General features: G+C 41.8%; 1 protein-coding gene across 3 annotated transcripts in view; it reads right to left on the bottom strand.

The window, feature by feature from the left end:
- Positions 1–17,032, bottom strand: part of szt2 (SZT2 subunit of KICSTOR complex) — a 96,497-nt gene that overhangs the window by 41,865 nt on the left and 37,600 nt on the right. For 2 of the 3 annotated variants that reach the window (XM_083970690.1, XM_083970691.1), the window contains exons 38-49: positions 16,313–16,553; positions 14,592–14,666; positions 13,953–14,091; positions 13,643–13,775; positions 13,164–13,284; positions 12,843–12,995; positions 11,487–11,589; positions 11,033–11,147; positions 10,001–10,088; positions 9,614–9,732; positions 9,358–9,522; positions 7,293–7,377 (exon numbers count right to left, since the gene is read on the bottom strand). In XM_083970690.1, the coding sequence (XP_083826816.1) occupies positions 7,293–7,377; positions 9,358–9,522; positions 9,614–9,732; positions 10,001–10,088; positions 11,033–11,147; positions 11,487–11,589; positions 12,843–12,995; positions 13,164–13,284; positions 13,643–13,775; positions 13,953–14,091; positions 14,592–14,666; positions 16,313–16,553 (1,537 nt within the window). Of the gene's footprint in view, positions 1–584; positions 636–7,292; positions 7,378–9,357; positions 9,523–9,613; positions 9,733–10,000; positions 10,089–11,032; positions 11,148–11,486; positions 11,590–12,842; positions 12,996–13,163; positions 13,285–13,642; positions 13,776–13,952; positions 14,092–14,591; positions 14,667–16,312; positions 16,554–17,032 lie in introns of all 3 variants that reach the window. The other variant, XM_083970689.1, reaches the window with a different exon arrangement.

Raw genomic sequence — 17,032 nt, 5'->3', positions numbered from 1 at the left:
AGAAAAGTCCAGACATCAGAGGTTCTCCATCTAATGAATGATTAATGAAGGCTGCCAATGCATTTGTCTGTATTAAGTTACACGTGTATCATTTCGCTACTGCAAATGTTTTATTTCTTATTCTTCTTTTGTTCAGCAAGCTTGTGCAGTTTATGATATTCACATTACATTTACTACTGAAGATATTCTACATTCTGTACTTGAATTATTCCAGCCAAGGCCATTTGTGTTGTACTTGTGTTATGTTCTTCGAAGCAAGAGTCAGTGCAACAAAAGCCAGTCAACAAATCTACAGTAAGCTCGACAGCAGACAAACACTGGCTGAAAACACCAGCAATGCCACAGTTCATGCACCCAAGAGGGCCATGCCAACTTTAAAGGCAATTCAAAAATAAACACAGTTTAATAAAAAGAAAAAATGTGCAGAGAGAAGCCTGAACTAAAGGAGGCGCAGAACTGCAAAAAAAATGCCATGAAGAATAAAAGGCTAGCAGCAGGGGACACGGGGCCAGCGGCAGCATGGGTTTCACTCAACACAATGGCTCTGATGGTGGTAATGGGCACAGGGAGACATGTGGTGGTACCTTTAAACTGAGAGGGTGGGAAGAGGTGCTGAACCAGCTCCGACATGGTACCTGGGCCGCCATTAGAGACACCAACAGGACAGCATTAGGGATGCACCAACATCAATCATTATTCATTCACTCTTTTATCCAACTGACTCCAGGCAGGTGTGGCAGCTGGCAGGAAGTGTCTCCTCTTTGGTCCGGAGGCTGTCAGGACCCGTGTAGTGTGGAGTCCACACGCATTTGTCTGAATAATATGATTTGTAATGAATAGAGAAGTTCTAGGTAGTGTTGTGGTATTTAAGACTGGGCCAAGGTCAGGGTCAAGATCAAGGTCTTGGTCCTGCCTCAGAATGGACTATCTACCTAACCCTAACCCCTTTGGTCTTGGTCTTGACTCGGTCTTGGGTCAGGTAGTCTTGACCACAACACTAGTTCCAGGGAAGTTCTGATATCAGGTTGAGGCTATCATCAAATGTAGACACAACATACAATAAAACCTAAATAGCCAACTTTAAAATCTCTTTAGCCAGCTTTTGGTAGTAACACAAAAAACACTCAATTTTACTTGACTGGTGTACAGTAATGTGAAAACTCAGGTTCAGTCTGAGTGACAGAGCTGCTACAGATGATTCCCTCCACTAGGGCACAGAGTGAAACATCATTTGGGGTAATTCAAAGCAGAATCTTGCGCCGCAACTTTGGATGATATTTCTTTGATGCAGTTACCTAGATTAAAGCCTCATATTAACTATAGCTGAAAATGAAGCCATTTTCTCCAGGAGAGAGGGTCTCACTGTAGTGTTGCACTTATCACTTCAACCAAACACAACAGTAAAGAGTGCTTATCTGAGTGATAATAGCCTTTCTGTCAAACACTCTGGCCACTCTCCTTTGGCCTCTAACTGCTCACATCAACGCAGAGCTCCTGCTCACCGGATGCTTTTGTTGTTATCTCCATTCTGAGTAAAAGCTCTTCATAAAATCCAGGAGGCAATCAGTTTGAGAAGCACTCAACCAGGGTCTGACACCAATAGCCATGTCACAATCAATGTCTGAGGACATACTCTTCTTCATTAACTGAATCTCTTGAACTGCTGCCACGTTGACAGATTGGTTCTATGCATTATCTGTTATAGCACGGGTCTCCAACCTTTTTTCCTCTGAGAGCTACTCATGTTTTGTAACATTGATTCTTTACATTCATAAAACAAAACTGTGTTTCCCACTCTTCATGAGAATAGAATGTGTTACGCCTCTATCATACTGATAACTGAAATTATTACTTTCAGGCATTGTACCTCCTCTATTAAATATGAAAGGGGGCTGAAAATCACAGGGCATGTCTGTTCTGATGATACAAGTCAGTGGTCCTGAAATGTGTTTCTCTTCTATAATACACATTCTACATCTGGGGGCAGAGCTCTGTGGGAAACAGTAGGGGAGAAACAGCTGGACAAGGAACCGGTCCAGCCGGATTTGATTTACCGGATTTAACACAACACCGACAGAGCCAGGGTAGCATGTCGCAGTAGCAGAGGTCTGGTAGTCAGGTCTGGAGCTGATTGGTCGATTCTTATCACATGACATGTGGTGCGCTTGCTGCCTCCCAAAAAGTTGAGATTTTTCCTCTGTGCGCCGCCGGACATGCATGAAAAAGCAGGTGTGACCCACCGCCTGCACGCAGCTACAGCTTCGCTTTGGTTGTGAGCACGCATGACACGCGTCTACACGTTACATCTGAACGGCCTCATGCACGCACACACGCTTCAACCAAGATGACCGCCATATAGGCAGGGAAAGTCCTGCTGTAAGGTGCAGGTTTGCCGAGTTACCAATCAAGTTTTAAAATTTATATATGATTCATTAATCAGTCCTTCAAGAAAAATGCGGAGTATTTTTGTGATTGTTGCAGGCAAAAATCCTTGATTATGTGGCATGTTTTCTTAAAAAATGTGATGGAATATGCGGGATGAAATTACGGGAATTTGCAAAAAATTGCGAGAACTTTTAAAAACTGTGGTTTGAAAAGAAAAGTGATTCCCCCAACACTCTGTTCTCACTAGGCTACTACGTTAATGTAAAGAGTAATTTCTAACAACATTCTATGATAAGCAAGCATATTACATCACAAAAAGTGGGATTATGAAATCCTTTGGCGAGCTACTGGGAAAGGGTATGCGAGCTGCTGGTAGCTCGCAAGCGACGTGTTGGAGACCCCTGCTCTAAACTCTACTAGAGGATAAGCATGTTGGATGAACCATGTGTCCCTTATGTGGGAATGATAACAATGACGATGATGACAGTGGAGTGCTCTGTGTAACGCATCACTCCAACATCTCCCATAGTTCAACAGGACTGATATCAGGACATCATCAGTTACATCATCTTCATCCGCATCAGTTACCCCTGATACCTGCGGAAGGGTTAACTGCCATCCTGAAAAGCCCCTTCTCATCATCCTCTGCCATCCTGAAAAGCCCCTTCTCATCATCCTCTCCCCCCATGTTTCGGTAAAACTGATCAGAAGATTGGATTATATGCCAATGTGACAACAGAACAGAATGCCCTGACATGTCTCTGATCCTAGTTTTGATATTTATGGATAAGATTGCAAGTTGCACCCAAGGTAAGGAGTGTGTCTGCTTCAGGAACCTCACAGAATTGCTGTCTGCAGATGATATAACTCTGTTGGCTTCGTCGGGATATGTCCTCCAGTGCCCACTGGGATGGTGTGTAAAGCAGCTGAGATGAGAGTCATCACCTCCAAGTCATGGTTCTCTGATGGAAAATGGTGGACTGCTGGATCTGGTTGGAGGTGAGCTACTGCCCAAAGTGAAGTGATTCAAGTATCTTGGGGTCCTGATCATAAATGATGGTGAGATGGAACAGGAGCCTGACAGACACGTTGGCTCAGCATCAGCATCAGATCTTCGATACCGTCCTTTATGACCATGACCTGAGATTTGGATACAGGCCCAAAGTATGAGATCATGGAAGCAATCAGCTGAAATGAGCTTCCTCCTTACGGTGGCTGGGCTCAGAGGTAGGATGAAAAGTTGGACCATCCACAGGGAGCTCTGCATAGAGCCGTTCCATCACATCGAAAGGAGCCAGTTGAGGTGGTTCAGGCCTCCATGATGCCTCCATGTTACATTCGTTTCCAATTCCATTCGTATCCAAGCAAATTGATATTGTAATGCTTTACAATCGATATATCACTAACTTAATTGATATGGAATTGAATTGGGACCTTGTGAATTGAAATCCGGTGATACTCATCTCTACTGTTAGATTGTTCTTCAGTTTGGCTTTATGGAGAACTAATGGAGAACCACAGCTCTGATGTAGCTTCACACTGCAGGACTTCATCCACTATCCTCTTCCTCTCATAGCAGAGGTTCATTGAATGTATTATCCCTCCTTCATAATAAGGCATTTCCATCATCATAAAAAGAACCTCTCAAATATAATGATAAGTGCTTCATGTTTTTATGCTTCATGTGGTTAAAGCACGTCCCATATTGGCAGTCTGCCCTAAAGCAGTTGATCGCTGGTCCGATTCCCAACTGAGATGATCCTTATTCCATGTCATTCCCGCAGTCTCTCTTCACTGTCCTTCCAAATAAAAGAATAAAGTACCCAAAAAAATAACTTCATAATATAATATTATCTATTAACAATTGGGCAGGAATCACCAGAAAACACTTCACTAACTACCTGACAGGTACAGAGGCAATAGTATCGACAGCTCTCAGTGTCAAGGGCAAGGGCTCAAGTGGACTCTTCATTTCAACAACTTGTTTCACGGTTGACAAAGACAAAGACAGAGCTCCTCCGCACTTCAATTAAACAGTTGTCAAACTGCAGGATAAACAGGCTCTTCATTTTCACGAGCTGATGGGCACTGAGATGGCTTAAAGACTGAGGAATGGAGGGAATTGGAGGAATTGTCAGTCAAGTCCTCAGTCTACAGTAAGTACATTGTGAGAAACCATGTGACAGTTTGTGATGAAACATCACCTATTTGAAATCATTTTGAAAGTACATGGATTTTCTCTTCTTGTAAAATGATATTTGACATGAATTTGTCAAATATCAACAGATAAATTGACAGTTTATGTGTGGATACAGGAGAAAAGCTGGGGAACACATTTTTCATTGAATGCGGCCTTTGAACTGACTTCAAATACCAACAGATAAAATGTGCATAATGATAAATGACAGACTTCTGCAGTGTGAGATGGAGCTGATGATTTCTGGCTCTAAATGAAATACATGCAGAGGAAAGACGGATAGATTATCCTCTGATCTGCAAAAACACATGCATTCAGACATGGTGCTGTTATAACTGAGTTCACAGACTGCACTGACCCACTGTCCACCTGTCCACCTGTCCACCTGGCATCCAATGGTCAGTTAGCATAGTGTCCATAGCAACATTGGGCCGTGCTGTTACAGGTCAACCTCTCTCCACTTGTGTGTTACTTACATGTATGTAATGAACAACACAACAGGAAGATCATCTCACATGAGAGCAAACCAGTGTGTAGCTGCAAGCCTGAGAAGGTCTGGTGAACAGTGAAGAGGAGGAGACAAGGAACCTGACCAGGGAGGTGATGAACTTAACAACACCAACCACCAATATACTCCAACAACTACATCTACATCTGCATGTACATATCTTGCAATCAAAACTTAAGCAAAGAAGAGTGGGAAGGTGATGCACAAACCAACGCAAGGTTAACGCGGTGCAAAGAGAGACGAGGCCATTCAGAAGAAGCTGAGGTCAGGACTTTAAGAGACCTGGGCCCATGTTTATCAAGCTTCTTAGAATTACTCCCAAGAAGAACACTGCTAAGAGTTGACATATGAGTAAAGAAAATCTTTGCTGAAAGCTGCACTTAAAAGTTAGTTATTAAGCGTCTAACTCACACTTTAGTGTCACTCTCACAGCTGACTAACGATAGCACTATGTGCCATAAACAGAAGTTTAGGTGACTTCACTTCCAAGTTCATAGAAATTATCAATCACTGAAGGGAATACCTTCTCTAAGAATATAGAAATATCTCAGAGAATAGTTAAATGGCCAATGGGAGTGTACAGTATACTCAACCATATTTTGATAATGATCTACAAAATAATACAAAATACATACATTGGTAATGAGGGAAGGGCAATGATTTTCAAATAACTGAATAGTCATTCAATGAAAAAAAAAGATGAACAGTTTATGAGACTATTGTCTGGTCTGAAAAAACGTAATGTTTCCTTTTTACTCTCGCAGAAGAAGAAGAAACATGAAAAGACTTCTACAACCATCAGAAAGTTCTGTGCAACTGTTGAATCGTTCCTGGTGATTACAGTGTTTCCCATACATTCATTTATTCGCGGGGGCCCGCCACAAATAAATTACGTCCGCCGCAAATAGATTTTTCGGCTTTTGGCTCGAGCAACGCAATACTGTTCCGTTCATTCATCTCCGCACAGCAGTCTTTCTCCGTTATTGGCGTTCACACACACACACACACACAGAGAAGTGCGCATGCATGACAGCAGTGCACGGTAAAAGCGAGTTGAGGTGCTTGGTGTGTTTATGTGCAGTTGGAAGCTCCCGTTTGTGTCATAAACACAGGAATATCAACTCTTGATTTGCTTGAAGTAAACTTTTTTTTTTCCAAAGACAGCGTCAGATGGCTACTCAAACATGCACCGAGAAGTTTGTTTACTTCAAGCAAGTCAAGAGTTGATATTTCTGTGTTTATGACACAAACGGGAGCTTCCGACTGCACGTGAACACACCGAGCACGTCAACTTGGGTCTCGCGTGAGACTCCACGAGACACTGAATTAGATCTAGTTTTACAAACACGTCGGCTTGCTTGAAGTAAATAAACTTCTCGGTGCATGTTTGAGTAGCCATCTGACGCTGTCTGTGGAAAAAAATTGCAGATTTGAGGGATGTAAATAGCCTAAGCAGCGGAACTTGCATTGGACAGACACAACTACCGCAAAACAGGAGCAATTAAACTGAAAATCTTCAGATTCCTTCTTTTAGACCTAGAAATAGAATACAGCCCCGAGTTGAATTTGCCCGGAATTGTCCTTTAAAAGTAAAATGACACTCTTTAAGACGCTTGATAAATAATACAGTCCGAGAATCGTAACAACAAGCAGCCATACAGTCCAGTGTAGCGCCAGGACAAACAGAAAAGACAAAACTAATGTCACTCTCTCTACTGTCTCTGTCACTCTGTTGTTTCCTTAACCCTCACATTCCTAACAAAGCAGAAACAGCAAATAACTATGTAATGGCCTGTATCCAACACATCACATCACACCTGCTACTAGTTTAAGAGCAGGTAAGAGGGGGCTACCGGCTGCTCCCAGGATCTTACAGTTACAATATTTGCCAAACAGCTGAGAGCAAAGGCTGAAAACAACACAAATAGTTGAGGACTAGGGCTGCAATCAGTCATTATTTTGATTACTGATCACAGATCACTTAGTGTTAGTGTATTAAAAGTTCAATTACATTTTAGATAATAACGATATACTAAACACATGCTGAAAATGTTTTGTTAAATAGGACGCAGGGTCAGGCTTTGAATAATCAAAGTCCTAGCAACCGTCATCTAACAATCAGGGTCATCTTGTCACACACACAAACACTGACTCATTCACACACAAACACACTCTCACACACAGGGAAGGTAGTATGATTACCTTTCCCTCCAGTCCCCTGGCCTCCAGGTTTGTTGTAGAGGTAGATATCGCCATCAGCCAAGTCACTGCTCATGTGGAAGTAGTGCTGCAGAGAGGGTAGGAGAGAGAACCAGATCACACAGGTCAGCATTTGTTTCATACTGTATCACAATGAGACTTGTGAAAACTGAGCTGAGAGCCTCCCATATCTAGGATTTATTCTTTTTTTTATGCTGATCACTCTAAGGTGTTGTGTATGTCACTGATGGTGCAGGAGGCATTTCTGCTCTGCAGTCAGCAGAGGGCTCTCTTTACCTTTCTCAGTCAGTAACTCACTCACTCATCATGTCTTTTTGTTCTCTTATGTGTGGATTAAACAAATCAGATAAAGAAAAATTGAGCTTCACTCTTTGACAGTGCTAATCTGTACTGGGGCGTTTTAGTTTTATTTATTTATTTTTTTAGTTTATTTAGTTGATTTCTCTCAGAGACCATGTGCAAAATGCATTAATCACATAAAGAGAAGAGGTGTTTGTACTAGATTTAGCTTAAGGCTAGTTTTGATCTGCAGTCCCTGAAACAACAGGATAAACATGCACACTCGCAATTTAAAATTCAATAAATATAAAAAAAGTTATGCCTATATGAAATTTTACAAAGAATGAATGGAGTAATACAGTGTATTGAGATTAGTGCCGACAAGACTGGGTACTTAAGATCAATTTCTTCACCTCATGACAAAAAAGGCAGAAATCTGCAGAGCTGTTCACGCTTAGGGAGAGGGTTCCGCGCTTGAATTGCTCTAAAGGAGAAGACTGTTGGACCTAGTAGCATTCAGCAAGGTTGGACAAATATTTTTGGATACATTAACTAATGAATTCCTAATGTGCCTAAATGTAGCTAAATTATATTTCATTGCATTACATACAGTAGCTTTAATGCCTATACTCATCCTTCACCTATCTACTGTTGAGCACCTTCTATATAGTATTTAGCTAGCAAGCTACCTCAGGTATATCTGTGGCATCAGCTTTCCTTTCTTTAAAAACTCTTCATGTATAGATCATTTTCATCTTTTAGTACAGGAAGGTAAAACAAAAGACAAATACAAAACATTGAACAATTACCCATATTCAAGGTCTGGGGGTGATCAGTAAATCCAAAAGACAAAGTATCATACCCAGTATGTGCATACAGTCTCACTCATTGGCCAAATAGGCTTGCCATTTTTGCCATCGTTTTTCACCTAGATCTTTTTGGAGTCTGACCAAGTAAGTCATTTACTCTAGTACATGTAGTTGTTTTACAATATTAACAAAATAATCTGAAGTGGGGGCATTTTTCTGGAGCCAACATTTTGTGATGGCCTTTTTACTTGCAGCCAGCAAGACCCTAAGTAGGTACATATCAGTTTTACTCAACCCATCTGGCATATTCCCAAGACAGCGAGTTGTGAATAATACATTCATATTAAAACATAGAACCTTTGAAATAATTTTTGCCAATTCTCTCCAGAAAAACTGGATGGAGAGGCAAGACCAAAAAATATGGGCATGATCAGCAAATACCTCCACATTCTCTCCAGCAGGCCTGGTGTCAGCTTTCTAACCAAAGTTGTTGGAACAACTGTAGCAAAAAAGGAGGGTTGGCATGTGCCAGAGAGGATTTTTCAAATTGAATTGTTACTCAAAGTTTCTTTGACTTGGACTTCTTTGACAACAAACAATGCTTAAGCCGATTAAAACCGTATAACTGGTGAGCTCTGCAGAAACACACACCTGACTGTTGATGAACAATCAGCAGTTTTTTTTAACAGCAAAACTCCATCACCACAAATGTCAAACAGCAGTGGTTCATTACAGCCAGGTAGACTGCTAACCACAGTTGTTCATAAATCTAGTCTGTCATGTCACTGCCTTTTTGTTGTGTCCTTTGATGCAAATCAAAAATTTAAAAAATGAAAAAGACCAAAAAAACCAAACAAACAAAACAACCTTTATCTGTTCCCTGGAGAAAGATTTGATGAAAATAATTCCGACAACATTAAAATGGCACATGTTCTGACTGATATAAGTCTGGACTGTACCTTGAAATGGTGCGCAGTGTTGCTGTCCGTGTATTTGGGGACGTGCAGAAAGATGAGAAGATTCTGCCTGATGTAGTGAGCCACGGCCGACAGCCAGGGGAGACAGTACTTGGGGAGGCTGAAGTTCATCACCTCAGTGGCTGGGGATCCTGACGGCTGGATGAACTGAGCACACAACATTTGGTGAAGGCCAAGCTCTTTTAAGCATTAGGGGGAAAAAACATAGAGAAACCACCAACCACTCCTCTCACTTTACCTCCACGTCAGCTGGAGTCAACTTGCAGTTTCTGACCAGCATGACGGTGATGATGTCCAACGTGGTCTCATCCAGGCGCTTCCTCAGAACCTTGACCAGCTCGTCTGTGATCTCTGGACCTGAACGCAACAAATCCCAGTATCATCTTCCAGCTCGAAACACTCTGAATCTAGTGTGTTACCAGTTTTACCACAGTATAAATGTGTGAAATCACATGTTTTGACCTGGCTGACGGCTAATAAAAGCTAAGAAAAAAGCAAAGCCACCAAAATGAAATGGTCAAGTTCTCATTCAGGTTGTGTATTGACTAGTTTCCAAACATCGAAGACGCCTTGAGTAAAAAGTAAAAAGACTGAAAACATGTTTCCATTCACCGTCCACTCATACCTGCATTTCCCACTCCGTGCACCAGCAGCAGGATGTGCTTGTCCACTTGTCCAACCGGTCGAGAGCCCTCCAGAGACGACCTGGATCCCTGAGGACGGAGACATTAAAGTTGTTAACAGCTTGGTCACCGGTCCTCTGACAACACAGACCTGTCATCTTGGCCAACCTGCCCTTGTTTATTCATCAATGAGCTGTGCTGTGTGCACCACATCCACCAACAGCTTTAGTCTCACTGCAGCCACCACCGAGCTTACCCGCTCCATGTAGATATGAATGATATGAACGGCAAATTCAGAGCTGAAAGGAACACTTCAGTTTGTTGATGGGGGTGATTACTGATTAATGAAAAACATACTTTTGAACGAAATAATCAATTTACGTGAATAGATAACAGCAGAAGTTACACAATGTCCCTTTTATAGCAAGTAATGTATACGTGAACTATACAACAAAACAGTCAAAATAACTGAAAAAGCAGCAGTAGTGATGATCTTCAAGTTATTTTAACATTCTCATCCTCCAAAAATTCCCAAAAAGGTTTCCATACTTAACATCATATATATATTTTAAAATGTATAGTTATGTATTTATACTGTTTTCTTTCACTATTCTTGAATATAAGTGTAAAGATTATGCGCAGCTGTAAAAAGGAAAAAACGTAAATGAAAGGAAATGTATGTCATATTGCTGCTGACAAAATATTTAAAAAAAAATGTAGTTAAAAAAAAATCCATCCTTGGACTTCAGCCATCATATTTATCCTCCTACATGTCACGCCAACAGTGCAGTCATAGCCTGTGTTTCCAGGCCTTTGTTCCCTGGAAACTTGTTCCAGTTTTTAGTAACTTAAAATCTGCTTCCACTTGGCATTTGGATGTAAATGTTTTATGTATGTATTGTTTTTTATGTCTGTCAGTCTGTAACTATTTGTTGTATTATGTCTGTCTGAAACAGCTCTGTCTTGGAAATGAGAACCCGTGTCTCAATAAGATAACCTGTATTAATAAAGGTGTAATAAAAAATAAAACTCACCATGAGGTCCTCAGAAAGCAGCGGCTCCTGACTCCTGAAGAGCCCGATGGAGCGGGTCATGTGGAGGTTACCGTCCACATCAGAGTACTTCCCTGTTAGTGACGTTTCACAAAGTCTGGGGAATGGAAAGATTAAACACAAGAACAAAGTCAAGTGTTTAGGATTCTATAGGAACAATGTCATTTTCTGACAGTCTCATGTGTCACCCAGTGATTATCCTCATCTTTCTTTCTCTCTCTTGTATTCCATCTGAAAGCCACTTTCACAAACTTAAGAATGTTTCAGAGACTGTGTTGAATGCTGGTGCATCAAAATGACACTGCAGCAAGAAAAAACTTCAAACAGGCTAAACCGATGATATTTTATAAGATAAAAGCAACATGACAAGTAAACATAAAAATGCAGTAAAACAGTTGACTAAAATACTAAGAAAATCCTGAAGAGAGAGAGAGACCTGAGGTAGAAGACTGATTTAGTTGTTCTCTCTTGGTAGACGAACATGTTCTTCCTGTTGACCACGCAGAAGGAGTTGAGCACGGAGCGCAGGGCCTGGATGGCTACGACAGGGAGACAGAGGACATGGTGAAAAGTTTGCTCTGTTGGTTTTAAAGGGATATTTCAACATTTTGGCAAATCCGCCTATTGCCATAATCCCTATAGTCTGAGCTGTAGGTTCATTACCTTTGTCGGTGCAAGCTGTTTTTAGATCAGCGGGGCAGAGATGTGAGCTCTAGTATTACAACCTTTCCCTCATCAAACTCATCAAATACACAATCCAACAACTCCAAAACGCTGTGGTGGACAAGTTGTTACCTGCACATTCACCACGCTATGAGATAATAACGGAACGTTACGAGACAGAGTTGTTTTTTGAGGCAAATACGTAGCCGGAACTACATTCCAGACACGGCTGCTGGACGGAGTGATTTCAAAAGCGCAGGTAGTTCTGAGTATTTGCTTCGCATGTCGTAATGTTACATAATTATACGTTATTATTTCATAGCATGGTGAATGTGCAGGTCACAACTTGTCCACCAGAGTGTTTTGGAGTTGTTGGATTGTGTATTTAGTTTGATGAGGGAAACGTAGAAATACCATGAGCCTTCACTGCGTTAGCTGAGCAGCTCGCGTCTCTGCCCCACCAATCTAAAAACAGTTTGCACCGACAATTAAAGGTAATGAACCTACTCCTAATAAGGTTTACCACGGTATCTTGAAATAGCAACGTTATCAGTTTCATTAGCATGGCAGCGCACTCATATAGGGGCCTGATATATTACCTACTAGATATCATTTATTTTACTGCCTAAATAATGAGTCCAGCACCTACATGCGTGTGGTTGAGTTTTCAATTTTATTCCAATAGTTTATGTTTTCTTCTGATGAACTCATTTTAGAAATACAAAGTGCAGCCAAACACCCGGCTGAAGAGAGAGGAAACAGCTGTAGGTGAACCGGCTGGAGAGGCAGCACTGCCTTTTTTTGTTGGTTTGTTTTTTAGCAGCGCCATCCACTATTTAATGTTTATAACATTTGTTAATGTTGGTAATGTACATGTTTTGTTATTATTTCAGTATTCTTATGTGGTGTTTATTAGCTGTTCCCTTTCTGAACAACATTTTGGTGACTCCGTCTGAGCTGTGCAACATGATCTTTAATTGGCCACGGTAATAACGGTATACCATGGTAAAATGTGGAGGAGGTTTAACAGTATCAACATTTGGATACCGCCTAATCCTACAGTGAAAGTCTGTTTGAGGAAGTTCCATCAGGTGGTTAGTGAAATACTAGGATGAGATCTGCCACTCACCCCTGGACACCCCCATGTTGGGTCCCATCTTGAGACGGGGGTGAATGTGGATGATGGTGCTCCACACCACGTCACAGGCAAAGTGTCCGGGGATGAACTGCATGGTGGCCGCCAGGTAATCTCTGGCCTGGTAGCTCTCCTCTGTGTTGTAATCTGTGGTCAGGGTGAAAAACACAAACGCAAGCATGTGATACATCCACAAAGAGCAGCATGACATGAGAGAAGAGATGACAGGATCCTTTCATCCTGATTATTATAAGCCGTCCTCCACCTCCGCAGCCTCATGTCTCAAAAAGCACAAATCATTTTCTGTCAACGCACCGTCGGAGGCGTTGAGCTTCTGTCTGTAGTGAGACTCATTTTTCCAGATGTCTTCTTCACTCTCAGCCACCAGCAGAGAGTTGCACACGTGGCTGTCGTGTAGGTCCTGCAGCAGCATACGCTACACACACACACACACACATACACATCAGACACTGAGCATTATGCAAAGGAATCTTTTTTAAAAGAAAATGCCCACATTGCAAACAGGACTATTTACAGTCCTGTTTACAAGATTGTGCTACTGCTGTACACTACACCGATCACTGATGTGATGTGTGAGTGTAGTGTACATAGAAATGCATTTACATCAAATCACAATCACTTTGTAGTCAAATACCTGAAATTTCAATTTTCTATGAAAACTAAACCTGAACCACAACTAACAAACATCTGATGTTCTAGTGTTCTAAAGGTCTACAGATATGATCTGGTGTTCTGGATGAGGTAAATTTAAAATCAGTGATGCATGTGTTCACCTGATTGACGATCCTACAGATCTCTCCGATCTTCCTGACAACCATCTGATGCAGCTGGAGGTATTCAGGCAGCTCCTGCGCCTCCCTCTTCTTCAGCTCCTCATCACTGTCCTCCTTTCCTTCAATGAAGCCCCTTTAAAAAAAAAAGAAAAAAAAAGACACATGCCATGAAATCAACTGTTCCAAGAACAGAAAAGGGCTGCTGAAGTGAGCGCCGAGGTCTGATAGTTCATCACATTAGCTGGATACCTGAATTTTTGAGCCATGGAATAAGAGCCATGGAAGGACATAATACTGAGGTTTGCCTGACCTGGAGTGGGAGTAGACCTTCACCCGGTCCTGGTGGATCCTAACAATCAGCCAGAAATCCGGCATCTGTGGCGACTGACACTCCTGCTCATCCAGGGTGGGGCTCTCACACTCAGAGTCACTGCTGCCGCCATCATAGCCTGCAAACACCAGAGACACAAGGCACAGGGCAGAGTGTTGTTTAAAAGCCTCTGCTTTGGATGGATGGATGGATGGATGGATGGATGGATGGATGGATGGATGGATGGATGGATGGATGGATGGATGGATGGATGGATGGATGGATGGATGGATGGATGGATGGATGGATGGATGGATGGATGGATGGATGGATGGATGGATGGATGAAAAACAGCTTCAGGATTAAAATGAATCATTGTGTTTGGAGCTTCATCTCTATACTGCCACACACAGACTTATAGTGGACCTATTATGCTCATTTTAGGGCATTTTATATCGTATTGGACCCAAGTGGGGCACTATTGAAAGTTTCGACTGTGTACTCCTCCATTCTGGCTCTTTCCTGCTTCCCTCGGAACGCTCTGATTCAGCCCCCACCCACCTATAAGTCTGAAAAGCTGGAAAAGCATAATAGGTCCCCTTTAGGCTTACAAGCTGGTCAGTCAACCACTGAGCTTACCCTGCATGTCTGAGTCCAGACTGCCCTGGCTGGACACAACGCTCTGGACTCGACTTGGCCTGAGTTTGCCGCAGCCTGAGGAAAGACAATGAGACATTTCTATCAGGAGATTCAGCGTCAGCGAAGAGATGACCACATCACAGACTCGGAGTCTCTGTCTCTGTGGAGAAGATAGCACACCAGGCAGTCATCTGCTCCAGCAGCATGTGATGTTGGGAGGGGGCAAACAGCAGGGGGTGTGATGTGATAAGCCTTGTCTGGTACCTGTGTTAGTATCTACTTCCTGTCTTCTTTAGACAAGACAGAGACTTCTGCTTTCTGCTTCTTAACATTATACAGGTGCATCTCAATAAACTAGAATATCATGGAAAAGTAAATTTCGAGTAGTTCAAGTCGAATAGCCCCAACCAAGTATTGAGTGTAGGGGTGACGTCGACCAAGGATTTTCAAAGTCGAATCTGATTGAATCATGTTGTTTTTTCCCTTATTGATTTATCAATCTTTATCTTTTTCTGCTCCGGAGAAAAGAGTTTAATAAACATCAGAATAAACAAATTCTTTAGTCAGATAACAGTAACAGGACATTCTCCATCCTTTTCCTGATCTCACTCATTAGGCTGCATGCACGACATCACCGCCTCTCTCTCAGGGACAGTGTCGCAATGACGAGTCTGAGTGTGTGCTGTGAATTAACGAGTGTGTATGGCAAATGAAAACGTGAAGTCCCTTATCAATATTACCTATTCCTTGTTCATTGCACCTGCTATTTTGTATTGTCTCGTATGTTTTTGTTTTGCTTTGTTTGTCTTTTGCTCCTGTTATTACCACACATGTCTTGTGTTATTTGTCCAAGAATATAAACACTTAAAAAAAAAAAGTAGGTATACTATTCACACATGAAAAAAAGAAAAAAGAAGAAGTCCTATCGTTGTGAGGACATGATACGTGCATCAGTGCTTGTAGCTGGTTGAGGGGTCGAGTGTCAGCACCATGGACAGCGCTGGGTTTTTTGTGTGCGTGTGTAGGTGCTGTGCAATCGATGGACAGAGAATGCGTCCCTTAGTTTAATATTGTAAAAAAAACTTTGGCCCAAATTTAGAGAGAGAGAGAGAGCGAGCAAGCCAGTGAGTGAGAGAAAGATAGACAGAGAGAGAGAGAAACGGGTGAGCCGGTGCTCGAGCACTCACTGTGATGTTTTTATGAAAATAGTCTTGCCTATATTATAAGAGAACAAAGAAATGGTGGTGAGCACCACCCCTATATATAGAGAATGGCACAATCTTTTTTTTCATAACCACATTTTGCGACGATTTGACGACGAGGTTGATAGTCGAGTCAGTTCTCTGAATCGAATTGTTGAATAGTCGACTATTCCAGGTCACTAGAGTGCATATAGATGGACATACTTTTCAGAAGGCCAACATTTCCATATTAAAAAGGCTTTTTTAAATTAGTCTTGGTTGGTTGGTTGTAATATTCAATTTTTTGAGATTTTAGGTCTTCATTAGTCATTACAATTAAAAGAAATTAAATAAAGACATGAAATGTTTCACTGTGTGTGTGTGTGTAATGGATTGAAAAATGTATTAGTTTCAGTTTTTGAATTGAATTACTGACATAAATAAACTTTTCTATAATATTCTAATTTATTGAGATGCACCTATATAGAGTATGTGGCTGTCACACAGATAGGTAGATCTCTGACACACACACACACTCACTGTGAGAAGTGGACTGCACAGATTCAGCCAGGCTGACACTGGACGGGGTCTTGGGGGGCGAGGTGGGCTCTGTGCTGCATTCGGCGTGGAGCTGGGGGGCTCTGGGGTGACCTCGGTCCGCTGAGCTCTGATAAACAGCGTCGTCTGCCTCGGGCTTCACGGCTCTCATTGGTTCACTGACATCTGCAGTCGTGTCGCTGGAGGCGTCAGTCGCAGCACTGATGAACTTCTTATCTTCACTCTGCAGAGGAACAGAGGTCCAGGAGAGGACAGAGTGCTGGCTCAGCTTTGTCATAACACAAACACAGAGGCATGGATGTTTAACTGCATCACGTCTTGTCAATGAGATCACTAATCTTTGCTAATTCTTTCCATGAGAGAGTGGATCAAATACTGTAACTAGGATCAAATCCTGTGTTCATAATGCAGCTGCAGGCATCTTCTGTTCTATATCTCATATCACAAATCTAGTGTTTTCCCACTCTGACAACACTCATTCAACTCTGAATGTATGTTCTTTACTGTGTGATCTAATAAAAAAAGCCAAAGATTTAGACTGTCACTGTGTCAGAATCTAATTGATTATCAGTAAATCACATGTTCTCTTCACTGCATTTTTAATGAAGAGCACGGTTTCAAAGACAGGGTTTAGCCTGCTCCAGCACCACATACATTTTAAAGTAACACTAAATTGTTGATAAATAATGTTTCTAAACTCTA

Source organism: Trachurus trachurus (assembly GCF_905171665.1).
Source record: "Trachurus trachurus genome assembly, chromosome: 4".
NCBI classification, from domain to species: domain Eukaryota; kingdom Metazoa; phylum Chordata; class Actinopteri; order Carangiformes; family Carangidae; genus Trachurus; species Trachurus trachurus.
Note: the sequence above shows the minus strand (reverse complement) of the source record. Positions and strands in the feature narration are given on the sequence as shown.